This window comes from Salvelinus sp. IW2-2015, linkage group LG15 (genome assembly GCF_002910315.2).
Source record: "Salvelinus sp. IW2-2015 linkage group LG15, ASM291031v2, whole genome shotgun sequence".
In the NCBI taxonomy this organism is placed as follows: domain Eukaryota; kingdom Metazoa; phylum Chordata; class Actinopteri; order Salmoniformes; family Salmonidae; genus Salvelinus; species Salvelinus sp. IW2-2015.
Window position 1 is genome coordinate 39,277,611 of NC_036855.1, and position 18,431 is coordinate 39,296,041.

At 43.8% G+C, this 18,431-nt stretch overlaps 1 protein-coding gene across 1 annotated transcript in view; it reads right to left on the bottom strand.

Moving 5' to 3' along the window:
* Positions 1-18,431, bottom strand: part of LOC111974376 (kinase suppressor of Ras 2-like) — a 95,444-nt gene that overhangs the window by 2,970 nt on the left and 74,043 nt on the right. The window contains 2 exon segments of the mRNA XM_070446839.1: positions 6,893-7,027; positions 13,202-13,335. Coding sequence (XP_070302940.1) covers positions 6,893-7,027; positions 13,202-13,335 — 269 coding nt within the window.

An 18,431-nucleotide genomic window follows, 5' to 3' on the forward strand; every position in this document is an offset into this window, starting at 1 on the left:
CACTTAGGAAGCAACATTTGAAGTTTGACAATAAATTTCACATCTGTTGTGCACAATGGAATAGACAAAAGGTTGGAAACTGATAGCAATTAGCAAGACACCTCCAATAAGTAGTGGTTCTGCAGGGACCACAGACCACTTCTCAGTTTCTATTGCTTCCCGGCTGGATGTTTTGGTCACTTTAATGCTGCGGTGCTTCATCTAATGGTAGCATGAGACGGAGGTCTCAAGCCCACAACCAAGTTGGCTTCAGGTAGTTTGCCAAGCTCATAAGGATGCACATCATGCGAGACGCTTGGCCGAAGAAGTTTGCTGTGTCCCTGTCACGCGTAGGTCCAGAGCATGGAGGCGCTACCAGGAACAGGCATACATCAGGAACGTGGGGGAGGCCGTAGGAGGGCAACAACCCAACAGCAGGACCGCTACCTCCGCCTTGTGAAGAGGAGCAGCGAGGAGCACGCCAGAGCTGCCAAAATGACCTCCCACGCCACAAATGTGCATGCTGTCTGCTCAAACGGCAAGAAAACAGAACTCATACCAGAGGGTGGATAGTGGCCTCTGACGTCACAGGTGGGAGGTTTGTCTTACAGCCCAACACCGTGCAGACGTTTGCATTTGCCAGAGAACACCATGTTGGCAAATTCCGCACTGGCGCCCTGTGTCTTCACAGATGAAGAGCAGGTTCACACTGAAGACCATTGTGACCAGACGTGAAGAGTCCTGGAACGCCGTGGGAACGTTCTTGCTCGCAACATCACTCCAGGCATGACCGGTTTGGGGTGGGTCAGTCCATAGGTGTGGGGGTTGGCATTTCTTTTGGGGGCCGCACAGCCTACATGTGCTCGGCCAGAGGTATGCTGCACTGCCATTAGGTACCGAGATGAGATCCTGAGACCTTTGTGAGACCATATGCATGGTGCGGTTGGCCTGGGTTCTCCTATGCAAGACAATTGCTAGACTCATGTCTGTGAGTGTGTCAGCAGTTCCTGCAAGAGGAAGGCATTGATGGCGTATGGACTGGCCCGCCCGTTCCATACCTGATCCAATTGGAGCACATCTGGGGACATCATGTTCGCTCCATCCACAACGCCACGTTGCCAACAAAAAGACTGTCCAGGGGTGGCGGTGCTCTTAGTCAGGTCTTTGAGGAGATCCCATCAGGAGACATCCGCCACTTTCATCAGGAGCATGCCCAGGCGTTGTAGGGAGGTCATACAGGCACGTGGAGGCCACACACACTACTGAGCCTCATTTTGACTTGTTTTAAGGACATTACATCAAATTGGATCAGCCTGTAGTGTGGTTTTCCACTTTAATTTTGAGTGTGACTCCAAATCCAGACCTCTATGGGTTGATACATTTTATTTATATTGATCATTTTTGTGTGATTTTTTGTCAGCACATTCAACTATGTAAAGAAATATTTAATAAGAATATTTATTCATTCAGATCTAGGATGTGTATTTTAGTGTCCCTTTATTTTTTTGAGCAGTGTATATATATAAATATAGGAACAAAACACATCACAACGAAAGAAACACACTACATAAGAGACTAACATCAACATACAGCAGCTAACACAATGACACACAGATGGTAAGAACAGCGACAAAAGCATGTAAGCAACAAACAGGTCAAGAACATGGAAGATATTTTACGAAACAGCGCAAGATAGACCAGAATCCCGCCGACGGGAAAGGACTTCCTCCCGACTGGCACCATGTGGCTTGGAATAAGACTTCTTCGGATGGAGGCTAGTCTAAAACCTGTAGCCGCAGGCCTCAGGCCGAACTGGACTGTTACATACAGAATGCGAGATGATCGAGCACTGCGTTATCCGCGTCGGTCCGTAGCGCGCGTTGCGCGCAAAACGGGCGGAACGAGGAGAGTGCAGGAGGGAGATTCTGGAATCGATAGTCCTGGCGCTGCGAGCGCGCAGGTGGCGGGGAACCGGGCGATTTCCAAAGGGAATATGGAGCGGCAGGCATAGCCCCGAGGGCTGCGATCCAGCAAGCGATCCAGACAGATGGCAGGCAGTCAGGTCCTGAAACAACTCAGGACCAAACCATGACAGCTGGAGATGGATTGGCTTTATGCAGACATAAAAACATTGACCCAAGTGTCACCTTTATCTTGCAAAGGTATAACCAAAGCAGACTATATCCAGGTATTGTTTATCCATCCAGACATACTTGTCGGAGCCTCTCCAATGAAAACACATCCACTGGCAGTTTAAAAGTGACCCCTCCTAACCCCTTTCCCCCTTCCTCCTCCTCCTCTCTCCCCGCCTCCCCACCCCCTCCTCTCTCCTCCCCCCTAAAATCAATTGGACTACATAGCAGAAGGGACCATTCTGGTCTGTCTCAAAGTGAACAAGTGCTGCTGTGTAGATGCATCAAGTTTGCGAGTGTCGAGTGAATCAGACTGTTTAAAGAATGTAACGAGTTCTGTTTTCTTTCCTAATTAAACCACCGTGGTTTTCAATAGTCCCCGAGTTGCGATAACTGGGCAAATAGAAATAAAGTGTGTTTAATGGCCACAGTGACAGCTATTTAATTTTATTTACTTCTTCAGACCCTGCCCGAACTACCCCCACTGCCAAGGCACATTCTCTAATTAACAGTGGTATACAAGCCAATTGAACCATAGAATATGTTTTCCATATGGTGTTTGATTTGTTACGCAGAGCAAATAGAAGGAGCGAGGGAGAGAGAAGTATTAAAGGGTGTGGAGTAAGGGGGACCCCGATTCCCTTGATGCCGCGAGGGCCTAATGAATGCGCAGTCTGAACATATCAGTGTACGGGATGTGTGTGTGTGTGATTTAGTGCAGTGACCTCAGCTGCAACAGTTATTGGAAGACGACGATCTCTTCCTCAGTTACTTGTCAAACGGTTGGTTTACACAAAACCAGTAGCTCAGTACCATAGAGATACAATTCTACCCATTATGGCTATTTTGGAATATGAAATTTCCCTGTCTAGTCATCACAGTTCTATGCTTGTACAACACTATTGTTCTAAGCCCCAAGTCGCAACTAATCACAACAGGGCTCACATGTCTGACCGCTCTGCCCTACTTGATTGCTCTCAACCAGTCAGACTAGCACACAGGGTCACATGTCTGACCGTCTGCCTACTGATTGCGCTACCAGTCAACTAATCACACAGGGGTCACCATGTCTGACCGCTACCTACTTGATTGTTCTAACCAGTCAGACTGAATCAGCACAGGTCACATCGGTCTGACCGCTCCTTACTGATTGTTTAGACCAGTCAGACTATTCACTACAGGTCAAGCATGTCTGACCGCTGCCTATGATTGTTCTAACCAGTTAGACTAATTCACACAGGGTCACATGTCTGACCGCGCCTACTGATGCTCTAACCAGTCATAACTATCACACAGGGTCACATGTGCGACGTACCTACTGACTGTGCTAACCAGGTCAGACTTAATCACACAGGGGTCACATGTTGACCGCTGCCTACTGAGCTGTTCTAACCGTCAGGACTAATCACACAGGGTCACATGTGCTGACGCTGCCCTACTTGACTGTTATAACAGTCAGACTAATCACACAGCTGTCACATGTCTTGACCGCTGCCTACTGACTGTTCTAACCAGTCAGACTGAATCACACCCAGGTCACATGTCTGACCGCTCGCCCTACGACTGTTTCTACCAGTCAGGAACTAATCACACAGCGTCACCATGTTGACCGTGCCTACTGACTGTTCAACCAGTCAGACTAATCACACAGGGTCACATGTCTGACCGCTTGCCTATGACTGTTCTAACCGTCAGACTGTCCACGAGGGTCACATGTCGTCTGACCGCTGCCTACTGGATTGCTCTAACCAGTCAGACCTAATCACACAGGGTCACATGTCTGACCGCTGCCTACTGATGGCTCTAACCCAGTCAAATCATAATGCACACAGAGGGTCACATGTCTGACCGCTGCCTACTTGAGTTGCTTCTAACAACAGTCAAAACTATCGACACAGGTCACATGCTCTGAACCGCTGCCTACTGATGCTCCTAACAGGTCAAAAACTCACACAGGCCACATGTCTGACCGCTGCCTTACTATTGTTCTAAACCAGGTCAGTACTAATCAGACAGGGCTTCACATGTCTGACACGCTGCCTTACTGATTGCCACTGCTAACCAGTAGACTAGTCACACAGGGTCACATGTCTGACCGCTGCCTACTGATTGCTCTAACCAGTCAGACTAAGCACACAGGCAATGTCTGACCGCTGCCTATCAACATCTGTATTATGACTTATGGTATCTACCTTAACCATTGAGAATGAAGACTATGCATTTGCGTGTGTATGCGAATGTGTATGTTTATGTGAATGTGTGTTAGGTGGTGGAATGTGTGGTAGTGTGTCATGATGCTTGTGTGAGGGTCAGCTGTGTGTGTGTGTCATGGCTTCTTGTGTCAGATAGGTTCAGAGTCGTGTCTGTCTCTGTCTGCCTTGCCTCCTCTATTCCCCATGAGCCTTACGACTCTGCTATGCTGGCTCTTGTCCAGGAGTGATTCCACACTCATCAAGCTATTGTGGGCTCTGAAGGGTTAGTGTACCAGTGGGATATGCTGGATTACCTGGACATATTTAACAATGCTACCCTACGCATCAGCCCAGTTTTTGTGCCTAAATAGCACCTTACCCTAAAGGAGAGGGTGTCATTGATTGCGCCCCCAGCCTGCCTGCCAGTCACTCCTGATTCCATGAGGAGAGGTAAGAAAACAGTATTGAGAGAGATTACAGCATGTGGTTCCACTATCACTCTTACACCATTAGATTAATGGTGATCTAAAAGGCTTTAGAAATGGAAGGTTACTGGATAATTAGGGTACTTTATCATTTGTTTCATTAGCCTTTAGGAGAGTGTCCTAATTGACACCCTGTTCACTACTTTTGACTAGAGCCTTATGGGAGCCTTATGGGGCCTATATTGGTAGTAGTGCACGTGCTTAGTATAGAAGTGCCATTGGGAAGCATTCTGGGTCAGCCTCTTTCCGTCCTCTGGACTCTATTGTGGGGCGTAACGGCACCCGCCTGTCATTCTCTTATTCAGCATATTAGCTCCTGTTGTCAAAGGATAATTATTTATGATTTCTGTACGCGGCTGTCGTACACTGTTAAATGCAACCCAGAGACACTGCCTTTCCACAGTATTCCACTCGCTGTAAGTTCGTCGTCTGAAAATGAGGAATCATCGGAGCCCAAAACGCAGCGTGGGAAGTGTTCATGTTATATTTTATTAAAACAGGAGACACCAAACAAAATAACAAACAGAATAAGCTACAAACGAAAGACCAAGTGCTGTCAGGTGCCACTACTCAGAAGCAGAAAACCCACTAACTACCCACAAAACACAGGTGAAGAAAAGGTTACCTAAGTTGTTCGCAAAGTCAGCGCAACAACGATAACAGCTGCTCTGGATTTGAGAAACCACACCCGGCCAAACACACAGAAATAGAAACCATAGAACACAAACATTAGAATGCCCACACCATCGCACGCCCTTACCAAACCGAAAATAGAGACATAAAAAGGATGCTTCTTTAACAATGTCGAGGGGAACTGACAAAAACTACATAAAGAGAGACCTAAGACATCAACATAGCAAGGCAGCAACACATGACAACACAGCATGGTAGCAACACAACATGACAACAACATGGTAGCAACAAAACATGGTAGCAGCACAAAACATGGTACAAATATTATTGGGCACAGACAACAGCGCAAAGGGCAAGAAGGTAGAGACAACAATACATCACGCAAAGCAGCCACAATTGTCAGTAAGAGTGTCCATGATTGAGTCTTGAATGAAGAGATTGAGATAAAACTGTTCAGTTTGAGTGTTTGTTGCAGCTCGTTTCAGTCGCTAACTGCAGCGAACTGAATAGAGGAGCGACCCAGGAATGTGTGTGCTTTGGGGACCTTTAACAGAATGTGACTGGCGTTGTATGTGGAGGATGAGGGCTGCAGTAGGTATCTCAGATAGGGGGAGGAAAGACTCCTGGGAGGGTTTTATAAATAAGCATCAAACAGTGGGTCTTGCGACGGGTATACAGAGATGACCAGTTTACAGAGGAGTATAGAGTGCAGTGATGTGTCCTATAAGGAGCATTGGTGGCAAATCTGATGGCCGAATGGTAAAGAACATCTAGCCTCTTGAGAGCACCCTTACCTGCCAATCTATAAATGATGTCTCCGTAATCTAGCATGGGTAGGATGGTCATCTGAATCAGGGTTAGTTTTCAGCTGGGGTGAAAGAGGAGCGATTACGATAGAGGAAACCAAGTCTAGATTTAACTTTAGCCTGCAGCTTTGATATGTGCTGAGAGAAGGACAGTGTACCGTCTTGCCATACTCCCATTCTCCAGTACTTGTATGAGGTCAAGCTCTAAACCCTCAGAGGTAGTAATCACACCTGTGGGGAGAGGGGCATTCTTCTTACCAAACCACATGATCTTTGTTTTGGAGGTGGTCAGAACAAGGTTAAGGGTAGAGAAAGCTTGTTGGACACTAAGAAAGCTTTGTTGTAGAGAATTTAACACAAAATCCAGGGAGGGACCAGGAGATGGATTAGGACCTAAAAAAACTAAACAAAAAGCATCATAGTATGTGTCTTGCTGGTGTCAAATCCAATTTCCCCTTGTGGGATACATTTGATTCAATTGAATTCAATTCAATAAAATCATGCTTGAAAATCCAATGAAAACAAGACAGAGACTCTGGAAAAACCATCAGAGTAAAGAGGCCCCTAAAACACTCCTCAGAACAAAGAGAAGAGCTATGGGCCCTGGTCAAGAGTAGTGTACTAAATAGGGAATAGTGTGCCATTTGAGATGTAGCTGTACTCACCCGAAAGCAAAGACATCTGACTGTTTGGAGAAAGGCAGCTTGTCCTCCTCTGTTTCAGGGGAGAGCTGAGAGACTATTTCAGGGGCCAGGTGACAAAGCCATCCACTGGGGATTCTCAGTTTGTCCTCTCTACGGCTACAGAAAAGAGACAGGACACAGTCTGAATTCTGTGATGTGATGTGTGATGATTGTTCATATTTATCTCAACGTTTAGGACGGCCATTTTCCTTTTCTAATTGTTCAGGATTTCCACATTTCATCCCTCCACAGAAGTTGTTGTCAAATGTTTAAACATTTCTGTGTTACATTTTTGTGCCATGTAATTTTGATCTAAATACAGAATAACTGCTTATAGTTCATTCAGACACTGGGAAACATCGAATGGAATTAAAGCAGCATTTTGTCTCAAGGTTGAATCTGTCCTTTCCTTCCTCACCCGTTAGTCCAAACGAACCCTGACTGAAATATCCTGGATGCAATCAAACCCCATTAGAAATTCTAATTCCTGATGACTCAGTCAATCTCTCCACTCTGTCTCCACTATGTTCCAAACTGCCTATCTCTCTCTCTCTTTCTCTCTCCCTCCCTCTTGCTGTCTCTCTCCCTCTATCATTATGACATTCACAACTACTTCAAAATGCATCCTGAGTGCTCACTCAGACAGCCACACTGCCAGCTCTCTAACACAACACAGTAGAGAACTGGTGTGGGTATGTCCATCCAATGGTACTGTATTTGTCCAGTCTAGCCCATGAGTATTCATAGTAACAGTATTGTCATGATGACAGTTAACAATCCGTTGAGTCATAAAGCCTATGGTTTAATTTAACTCCCAACTGAATCTGATGATATTCTAACTCTAATGTCTATTCTATTCTATTATAACTCTATCAATTCTATTCTGTTCTCAATTCAATAATGGAGATATACACTGAGTGTACAAAACATTATGAACACCTGCTCTTTCCATGACATAGGCTGACCAGGTGAATCCAGGTGAAGCTATGATCCTTTATTGATGTCACTTGTTAAATCCACTTCAATCAGTGTAGATGAATGGGAGGAGACAGGTTAAAGAAGGATTGTTAAGCCTTGAGACAATTGAGACATGGATTGTGTACAGTGCAATCAGAATGTATTCAGACCCCTTGACTTTTTCCACATGTTACGTTACATCCTTATTCTAAAATGTATTAAATAATTTTTCCCCCCTCATCAATCTACACACAATACCTCATAATGACAAAGCAAAAACAGGGTTTTAGAAATTACATAAGTATTCCGACCCTTTACTCAGTACTTTGTTGAAGCACCTTTGGCAGCGAAGACAGCCTCAAGTCTTCTTGGGTATGACGCTACAAGCTTGGCACACCTGTATTTGGGGAGTTTCTCCCATTCTTCTCTGCAGATCCTCTCAAGCTCTGTCAGGTTGGATGGGTAGCGTTGCTGCACAGCTATTTTCAGGTCTCTCCAGAGATGTTCGATCAGGTTCAAGTCTGGGTTCTGGCTGGGCCACTCAAGCACATTTAGAGACTTATCCCGAAGCCACTCCTGCGTTGTTTTGGCTGTGTGCTTAGGGCCGTTGTCCTGTTGGAAGGTGAACCTTCGCCCCAGTCTGAGGTCCTGAGCACTCTGGGGCAGGTTTTCATCAAGGATCTCTCTGTACTTTGCTCGGTTCATCTTTCCCTTGATCCTGACTAGTCTCCCAGTCCCTGCCACTGAAAAACATCCCCACCACATGATGCTGCCATGGCACGTGTGGAAGAACACAAAGCATTATCCAATTGACAAAAAATATTGACGTAAAGAGCGTGATTTGCGGCACAACTAAATAAAAGATACAGCATAATATGAACCGATAGATGTTTTTCTATCGTCATATCGCCAGGTATGGTGCCAGGTTTCCTCCAGACGTGTCGCTTGGCACTCAGGCCACAGAGTTAAATCTTGGTTTCATCAGACCAGAGAATCTTGTTTATCATGGTCTGAGAATCCTTTAGGTGCCTTTTGGCACACTCCAGGTGGGCTTCCGTCTGGCCACTCTACCATAAAGGCCTGATTGGTGGAGTGCTGCAGGAAGGTTCTCCCATCTCCACAGAGGAACTCTGGAGGAACTATATCAGAGTGAACATCAGGGTTCTTGGTCACCTCCCCTGACCAAGGCCCTTCTCCCCCGATTGCTCAGTTTTGCTGGGCGGCCAGATCTAGGAAGAGTCTTGGTTCTTCCAAACTTCTTCCAGTTAAGAATGATGGAGGCCACTGTGTTCTTGGGGACCTTCAATGCTGCAGAGATGTTTCGGTACCGTTCCCCAGATCTGTGCCTCGACACAATCCTGTCTTTGAGCTCTACGGACAATTCCTTCAACCTCATGGCTTTGTTTTTGCTCTGACATGCACTGTCAACTGTGGGACCTTATGCAGACAGGTGTGCCTTTCCAAATAATGTCCAATCAATTAGGTGGACTCCAATCAAGTTGTAGAAACATCTCAAAAATTATCAATGGAAACAGAATGCAATTTTGAGTCTCATAGCAAAGGGTCTGAATACTTATGTAAATTAGGTATTTCAGTTTTTATTTTTAATACATTTGGGAAAAAAATAGAAAAACCTTTTTTCGCTTTGTCATTATGGGGTATTTAATGTGTGTAGATTGATGAGTAAAAAATGTAATTTAATCAATTTTATAGAATACGGGTGTAACATAACAAAATGTGGAAAAAGTCAAGGGGTCTGAATAGTTTCTGAATGCACTGTATGTATGCCATTAAGATGATGAATGGGCAAGGCAAGAGATTTATAAGTGCCTTTGAACAGGGTATGGTAGTAGGTGCCAGGCGTGTTTTGTACACTCAGCGTATGCAGGATAATATTCAGGGACATGATTGTTTGTACAGCTTCTCAATGCTCTCCCCTCCTCTGCTATGGCAAACAGCCATGTTATTCAGATGATGAAGTTCATTGAATTGAATTGAACATAATGTTCCTGCTCAGAGTGGGGCGGTCGATAAATGCTTGTCTTGTCATTCTGTCAGTCCTACTAATTAGCTAGCCATTTTGCCGTCCAATTAAAACATTTAGGCAGAAATAAGTAAATTAACAACAACACAAACAATTCGCAGAACTGACTGAGGCTCGAGTGATGCTACCCACGTCACACCAAGATATCTGTTCTCAGAAATGTATTTAACTTTGAAAAGAGAGGGTTCTGGGTATTTATAACAATACAAAAGGTCCAATGAGTGTGCAGTAAGAAGCCAGGTGGTGGGTGTACCATCTAAAAACAGCAACAAAAACATGTTTTTTTGCTTTCTTTATCCACTGAGAGATGCCAAGAACGTCAAACGATAACCGGAAAAATTGTAGGCCCTATTGTGGCCATTGTGAGCATTAGCAGGCAGTGATATCATAGAGGCTATTGAAAACATTCTGCAGTCGTGGCCAAAAGTTTTGACAATGACACAAATATTAATTTCCACAAAGTTTGCTGCTTCAGATATTTTTGTCAGATGTTACTATGGAATACTGAAGTATAATTACAAGCATTTCATAAGTGTCAAAGGCTTTTATTGACAATTACACGAAGTTGATGCAAAGAGTCAATATTTGCAGCGTTGACCCTTCTTTTTCAAGACCTCTGCAATCCGCCCTGGCATGCTGTCAATTAACTTCTGGGCCACATCCTGACTGATGGCAGCCCATTCTTGCATAATCGATGCTTGGAGTTTGTCAGAATTTATGGGTTTTTGTTTGTCCACCTCTTGAGGATTGACCAGTCCTCAATGGGATTAAGGTCTGGGGAGTTTCCTGTTCATGGACCCAAAATATCGATGTTTTGTTCCCCGAGCCACTTAGTTATCACTTTTGCCTTATGGCAAGGTGCTCCATCATGCTGGAAAAGGCATTGTTCGTCACCAAACTGTTCCTGGATGGTTGGGAGAAGTTGCTCTCGGAGGATGTGTTGGTACCATTCTTTATTCATGGCTGTGTTCTTAGACAAAATCGTGAGTGAGCCCACTCCCTTGGCTAAGAAGTAACCCCACAAATGAATGGTCTCGGGATGCTTTACTGTTGTTATGACACAGGACTGATGGTAGCGCTCACCTTGTCTTCTCCGGACAAGCTTTTTTACCGGATGCCCCAAACAATCGGAAAGGGGATTCATCAGAGAAAATGACTTTACCCCAGTCCTCAGCAGTCCAATCTCTGTACCTTTTGCAGAATATCAGTCTGTCCCTGATGTTTTTCCTGGAGAGAAGTGGCTTCTTTGTTGCACTTCTTGACACCAACCCATCCTTCAAAATTATTCGCCTCACTGTGCGTGCAGATGCACAAACACCTGCCTGCTGCAATTCCTGAGCAAGCTCTGTACTGGTGGTGCCCCGACCCTACAGCTGAATCAACTTTAGGAGACAGTCCTGGCGCTTGCTGGACTTTCTTGGGCGCCCTGAAGCCTTCTTCACAACAATTGAACCGCTCTCCTTGAAGTTCTTGATGATCCAATAAATGGTTGATTTAGGTGCAATCTTACTGGCAGCAATATCCTTGCCTGTGAAGCCCTTTTTGTGCAAAGCAATGATGTTTCCTTGCAGGTAACCATGGTTCACAGAGGAAGAACAATGATTCCAAGCACCACCCTCCCTTTGAAGCTTCCAGTCTGTTATTCGAACTCAATCAGTGATCTCCAGCCTTGTCCTCGTCAACACTCACACATGTGTTAACGAGAGAATCACTGACATGATGTCAGCTGGTCCTTTTGTGGCATGGCTGAAATGCAGTGGAAATGTTTTTTGGGGATTCAGTTCATTTGCATGGCAAACAGGGACTTTGCAATTCATTGCAATTCATCTGATCATTCTTCATAACATTTTGGAGTATATGCAAATTGCCATCATACAAACTGAGGCAGCAGACTGTGAAAATTAATATTTGTGTCATTCTCAAAACTTTTGGCCACAACTGTACACTGCAAGTCAACTAGCACAAGAGGAAATACTAAAACAACCATCTCCAGGTTTTCTCTTTGTTCTGCATTGTGGTACCAACAGTTCCTGAAAACCATCCTAACACAATGAGCAGAGTGATTCACAAAGTCTTTACAAATCTTAGAATCTTTAAATGTTATTTTTAGAATCTTTAGTATTCTTAGTCTGCCTTTGTCCATAAACAGAATGCTCTATGGCTCTCTGCTTGTGTCTAGTCGTGGGAGATGTTCACTATACAAAGTATTGATTTCACAGCAAAAAATGGGAAATGGGAGCTAGCTACACTGGGAACGAACAATAGACAGGATAAGATCTAGGTGCATGTTGTATAATTTCAATGCATTGCATAACTGTCTGTCTACAGCAACTCCTCAGCATCTAGTTTGAAAGAGGCTTATGGTTTTAATGAGCTGATAAGAATGCCATTATGAAACCATCCATCTTCATTTTACATAAACAACTATTGTTCATCACCTATACTCTTCCATCCATGGTGATGCAATGCACTCCTCCGCAACCCCAGGGTTAAACTGTGTTGTGCGAACTTGTTGAAAACACACTATGCAAGTCAGTTATATAATCAACATATTTTTTGATTATAATAATTAGTAGTACAAAGCATGTGTAATCCTCTCACATTCATTAGCTGGAAAGCATCTCACACCTACTGCTAGATATTTGTAATTGATGTCGCAATTAAATCAATACAAAAATCCATTATGACAAATCAGATCCAGTCAAGTATAGCAGTTATCTCAACATACATGTCAATCAAAATCTATAGACACATAAACGTACTGCATAGAGAACAAAACACCCACACACACACACACACACAAATGCATGCACACACACAGACACACGCACACACACACACACAACACGTTGACAACCTGTTGAGTTGCTCCATTTCTAGATCTAAGATTTATTACATTTCCTTGCTGCTTATATAGTTTTATGTCTAAGTTAGATTAGTATTCCTTGCTGTGTGAAAGTTGTGGCTGTTGGCATTTCAGGGACAAGCCATGTCAGTGAGCAGTCATTTCAGCACAGCGGTAGCAGCCAAGATAGACTTGAATCACTCTCAGGGAGAAAAAATGAAAAAGAGATTAGCACCAATCCATATAATTTTCTGGTTAATACTGACCAATGAGCCACTAAAGAGTATAATTATCACTGCAATATAATAACTGTCACAACAGTAGGGGTTACTAACGATGTTTTCTATGTATCCTTTTTTAACCAGGAAGTCCCTTCAGATAAAAAATCACTTTTCTTAGTTGAACCCAAAGGATAAATAAATGGAGTACAACAGTAGCTACGCACCTGCCAGCTTGCAGAACCCCAGATATGGTGAAAAGTCCGAAGTCGGTGATGACCACTTTGCCATTGTCGTAGAAGACATTCTTGGACTTCATATCCTTGTGTAGGATCCCCTTGGCATGGAGATAGCCCATCCCCTTAAAACAATACAAACACAAACAAATAAACAAACAAACAATATAACTCATAGGAGTCTAGGTTGAGTCACTGTAAACCTGACTGAAGTTGCTTGATTGATCTCATTCTCTATGACATGTATTGACCATGCTGTGCTACAAATAACGTTGAAACACTATTCATGATGTTACGTATAAACCATATACACAGAGTATACCAATCATTAGGAACACCTTCCTAACATTTAGTTGCACCCCTCCCCCCATTTTGCCCTCAGAACAGCCTCAATTAGTCACGGCATGGACTCTACAAGGTGTCGAAAGCGTTCCACAGGGATGCCGGCCCATGTTGACTCCAATGCTTCCCACAGTTGTGTCAAGTTAGCTGGATGTCACACATACACAATCCATGTCTCAACTATGGTTATTGTAAGTAAGCTAATTTATGTTCCTTTAACTCCGCCTTCTAATGAGTTTATACAAACTGTCATCTCCTACCATTCTGATAGATTGGATACGCTAATAATTTGGTTGTTATTCAATTGGTTACCTCTAGGCAGATGCCCCAGACACTTTTAAATGTTAGAGCAATCAATAGTAAAATCTTTCTTGTGAATGACCTCATTACTAAGCGCAAAGTTAATTGCATGTTTCTCACGGAAACATGGCTGTCTTCAGACTGTAGTGTCGCTTTTTTCGAAGCCCCCCCGGACTACAGCTTTTCATACTCTATCAGAAAAGGGAAAAAGGGTGGGGGGACAGCCTCTATTATTACTAATGTAAGGACATTTCATTTGGCGACTTTGGGTCTTTTGAGCATCATGCTATACTGTTTAAATGTCAGCCACCAGTCTTGGCCATAACCTTGTATAGGCCACCAAAGCACTGCCCTACTTTCTTTACTGATTTCTCTGAACTATTGTCTATTGTCCTTGAGAACTATGATAAAATCATTGTGTTGGGTGATTCTAATATTCATGTTGACAAGGAGATTGACCCCAAGGCCATTGAACTTTTGAATATTTTGAGCTCTATGGACTTTATCCAACATGTTACTGGGCCCACCCATAACCGCGGCCATGCTCTGGACCTGATTATTACCAAAGGGCTTTCTATTGACATATCCTCTATTGTTTATGTTGCTTTATCTAATCACCACTGTGTATTTTTTAATACCTTGTTGCCCATAGCACAGGGTAATACTGAACACATTATTAAGAAATGCTATCTTACCTCTGAAGTTGCTACAGATTTTATTGAGTGTATGAACAATACTCCATCACCTATTCTGCCTTCCTTTTGTGATGATTTAGTTGATAACTTTAATAGCAAATTAAGGACAACTGTCACGCCCTGGCCATAGAGAGGTTTTTATTCTCTATTTTGGTTAGGCCAGGGTGTAATTAGGGTGGGCATTCCATGTTTCTATTTCTTTGTTTTTGGCTGAGTGCGGTTCCCAATCAGAGGCAGCTGTCTATCGTTGTCTCTGATTGGGAATCATACTTAGGCAGCCTTTTCCCACCTGTGTTTGATGGGTAGTTGTTTTCTGTTTTGTGTCTGCACCTGACAGAACTGTTTCGTTTTGTTCTACTTTGTTATTTTGTTTCAGTGTTCAGTTTGATTAAAAATCATGAACGCTTACCACGCTGCACCTTGGTCTCCTTCTACTTCATACGACGAGCATTACAGACAACCATTGATGCCATAGCTCCAATAAAGTTGAAAAAGGCCACATCCAAATGGAGAGCCCATTGGATGAGTGAGGAAACTATTACATTAAAGAGAAACTGCAGAAAGGCAGAACGGAAGAGGAAAAAGTAAAAGTTGCAGGTCCATTACGATATTCTGAGAGAGCAACTTGGCATATATAACAATGCAATTATAAATGCCAGACGGGCTAATTTTTCTAACTTGATCACTAATAATTAGAATAATTCAAGAGTGCTCTTCTCGACCATTGATGGCCTGATAAATCTTACCCCCGCAAACCTATGTGAACTTTCTTCCCCATCTAAATGTGATGAGTTTGTAGCATATTTCAGAGATAAGATAACAAACATTGGGCTGGGTATCAGTCAAGCAAGACCTGATGAGAAGTTTGATGATACGTGCCCTAGCATACCACGCAAAGGCACTATGGATTAATTTTCCCTGGTTGACACAGACATGCTCAGGAAAGACCAATGGCGCCGGAGAAGAAAGCAGGCATTTTACACGTCCCCAACTGATTTTGTTCGTTTATTTGCAACTTATTTTTTTACTCTTTTTGTACATAATTTTGCCGCTACTGTCTCTTATGACCGAAAATAACTTCTGGACATCAGGACTGCGATTACTCACCATGGACTGGCAGAATCCTTTTATTCCTTTTATTTATTTATTTATTTATTTCACCTTTATTTAACCAGGTAGGCAAATTAAGAACACGTTCTCATTTACAATTGCGACCTTGCCAAGATAAAGCAAAGCAGTTCGACACATACAACAACACATAGTTACACATGGAGTAAAACAAACATACAGTCAATAATACAGTGAAAAATAAGTCTATATACAATATGAGCAAGTGAGGTGAGATAAGGGAGGTGAAGGCAAACAAAATATATATATAAATAAATAAAAATATAAATAAGGCCATGGTGGCGAAGTAAATACAATATAGCAAGTAAAAAAAAAAAGTAGAGTAGAGATAGTAGAGATAGAAATAATGGGGTGCAAAGGAGCAAAATAAATAAATAAATACAGTAGGTAAAGAGGTAGTTGTTTGGGCTAAATTATAGATGGGCTATGTACAGGTGCAGTAATCTATGAGCTGCTCTGACAGCTGGTGCTTAAAGCTAGTGAGGGAGATAAGTGTTTCCAGTTTCAGAGATTTTGTAGGTCGTTCCAGTCATTGGCAGCAGAGAACTGGAAGGAGAGGCGGCCAAAGGAAGAATTGGTTTTGGGGTGACCAGAGAGATATACCTGCTGGAGCGCGTGCTACAGGTAGGTGCTGCTATGGTGACCAGCGAGCTGAGATAAGGGGGACTTTACCTAGCAGGGTCTTGTAGATGACCTGGAGCCAGTGGGTTTGGCGACGAGTATGAAGCGAGGGCCAGCCAACGAGAGTGTACAGGTCGCAGTGGTGGTAGTATATGAGGCTTTGGTGACAAAACGGATGGCACTGTGATAGACTGCATCCAATTTATTGAGTCTCGAAGCCTGACGCGAACGATATACTTCTCTCGGGAACAGGCCCAGATCCCTATGATTTGCATGAAGAGGATGCGGAGAAAAAGGGTCCAGAAGGTGGACTGCCTTCTGAGAATTCGTAGGCGATCGAATAAACCCCATTTCCTTCCATTCTGCAAGCCAACGAGCAATCTTTGGAGAATAAAACGATGACCTACGCACAAGATTAAACTACTACCGGGACCTTCAAAACTGTAATATCTTATGCTTCATGGAGTTGAGGCTGACGACACTATCAACATACCAGCTGGCTGGTTATACGCTGTACCGGCAGGATAGAACAGTCGGGTCTGGTAAGACAAGGGGCGGCGGACTATGTATTTTTGTAAATAACAGCTGGTGCACGATATCTAAGGAACTCCGAGCTATTGCTCGCCTGAGGTAGAGTATCTCATAAAAGCTGTAGACCACACTATCTACCTAGAGAGTTTACATCTGTATTTTGCGTAGCTGTTTTACATACCACCACAGTCAGAGGCTGGCACTAAGACAACATTGAATGAGCTGTATTCCGCCATAAGCAAACAAGAAAACGCTCACCCAGAGGCGGCACTCCGAGTAGCCGGGGACTTTCATGCAGGGAAACAAATCCATTTTACCAAATTTCTATCAGCATGTTAAATGTGCAACCAGAGGGAACAAACTCTGGACCACCTTTACTCCACACACAGAGACGCATACAAAGCTCTCCCTCGCCCTCCATTTGGTAAATCTGACCATAATTCTATCCTCCTGATTCTGATTACAAGCAAAAATTAAAGCAGGAAGCACAAGTGACTCGATCAATAAAAAAGTGGTCAGATGAAGCAGATGCTAAGCTACAGGACTGTTTGCTAGCACAGACTGGAAAATGTCCGTGGATTCCTTCGATGGCATTGAGGAGTACACCACATCAGTCATTGGCTTCACAATAAGTCATCATCCCACAGTGACCATTCGTACAAACCCTAACCAGAAGCCATGGATTACAGGCAACATCCGCACTGAGCTAAAGGCTAGAGCTGCCCTTTTAAGGAGCAGGATTCTAACCCAGAAGCTTTTAAGAAATCCTGCTATGCCCTCCGACGAACCATCAAACAGGCAAAGCGTCAATACAGGACTAAGATCGAATTGTACTACACCGGCTCTGATGCTTGTCGGATGTGGCAAGGCTTGCAAAACCATTACAGACTACAAAGGGAAGCGCAGCCAAGAGCTACCCAGTGACACAAGCCATACAAACGAGCTAAACTACTTCTATGCTCGCTTCGAGGAAAATAACAATGAAACATGCATGAGAGCACCAGCTGTTCCCAGAAGACTGTGTGATCACGCTTTCCATAGCCGATGTGATTAAGTCCTTTAAACAGGTCATTCACAAGGCAGCAGGGCCAGACGGATTACCAGGACGCGTACTGCGAGCATGCACTGGCCAACTGGCAAGTGTCTTCACTGACATTTTCAACCTCTCCCTGTCCGAGTCTGTAATACCAACATGTTTAAGCAGACCACCATAGTCCCTGTGCCCAAGAAACTAAGGTAACCTGCCTAAATGACTACCGACCGTAGCACTCACGTCTGTATTCATGAAGTGCTTTGAAAGGCTGGTCATGGCTCACATCAAACACCATATATCCAGAAACCCTAGACCCAATCCAATTTGCATACCGCCCTAACAGATCCTTAGTGATGACACTAAGGTAACCTGCCTAAATGACTTTGGTAGGCCTGATCCCCGACAACGATGAGACAGCCTATAGGGAGCAGGTCAGAGACCTGGCCGTGTGGTGCCAGGACAAGAAGACAAAGGGAGATGATTGTGGACTACAGGAAAAAGAGGACCGAGCACCACCCCATTCTCATCGGACAGGGCTGCAGTGGAGCAGGTTGAGAGCTTCAAGTTCCTT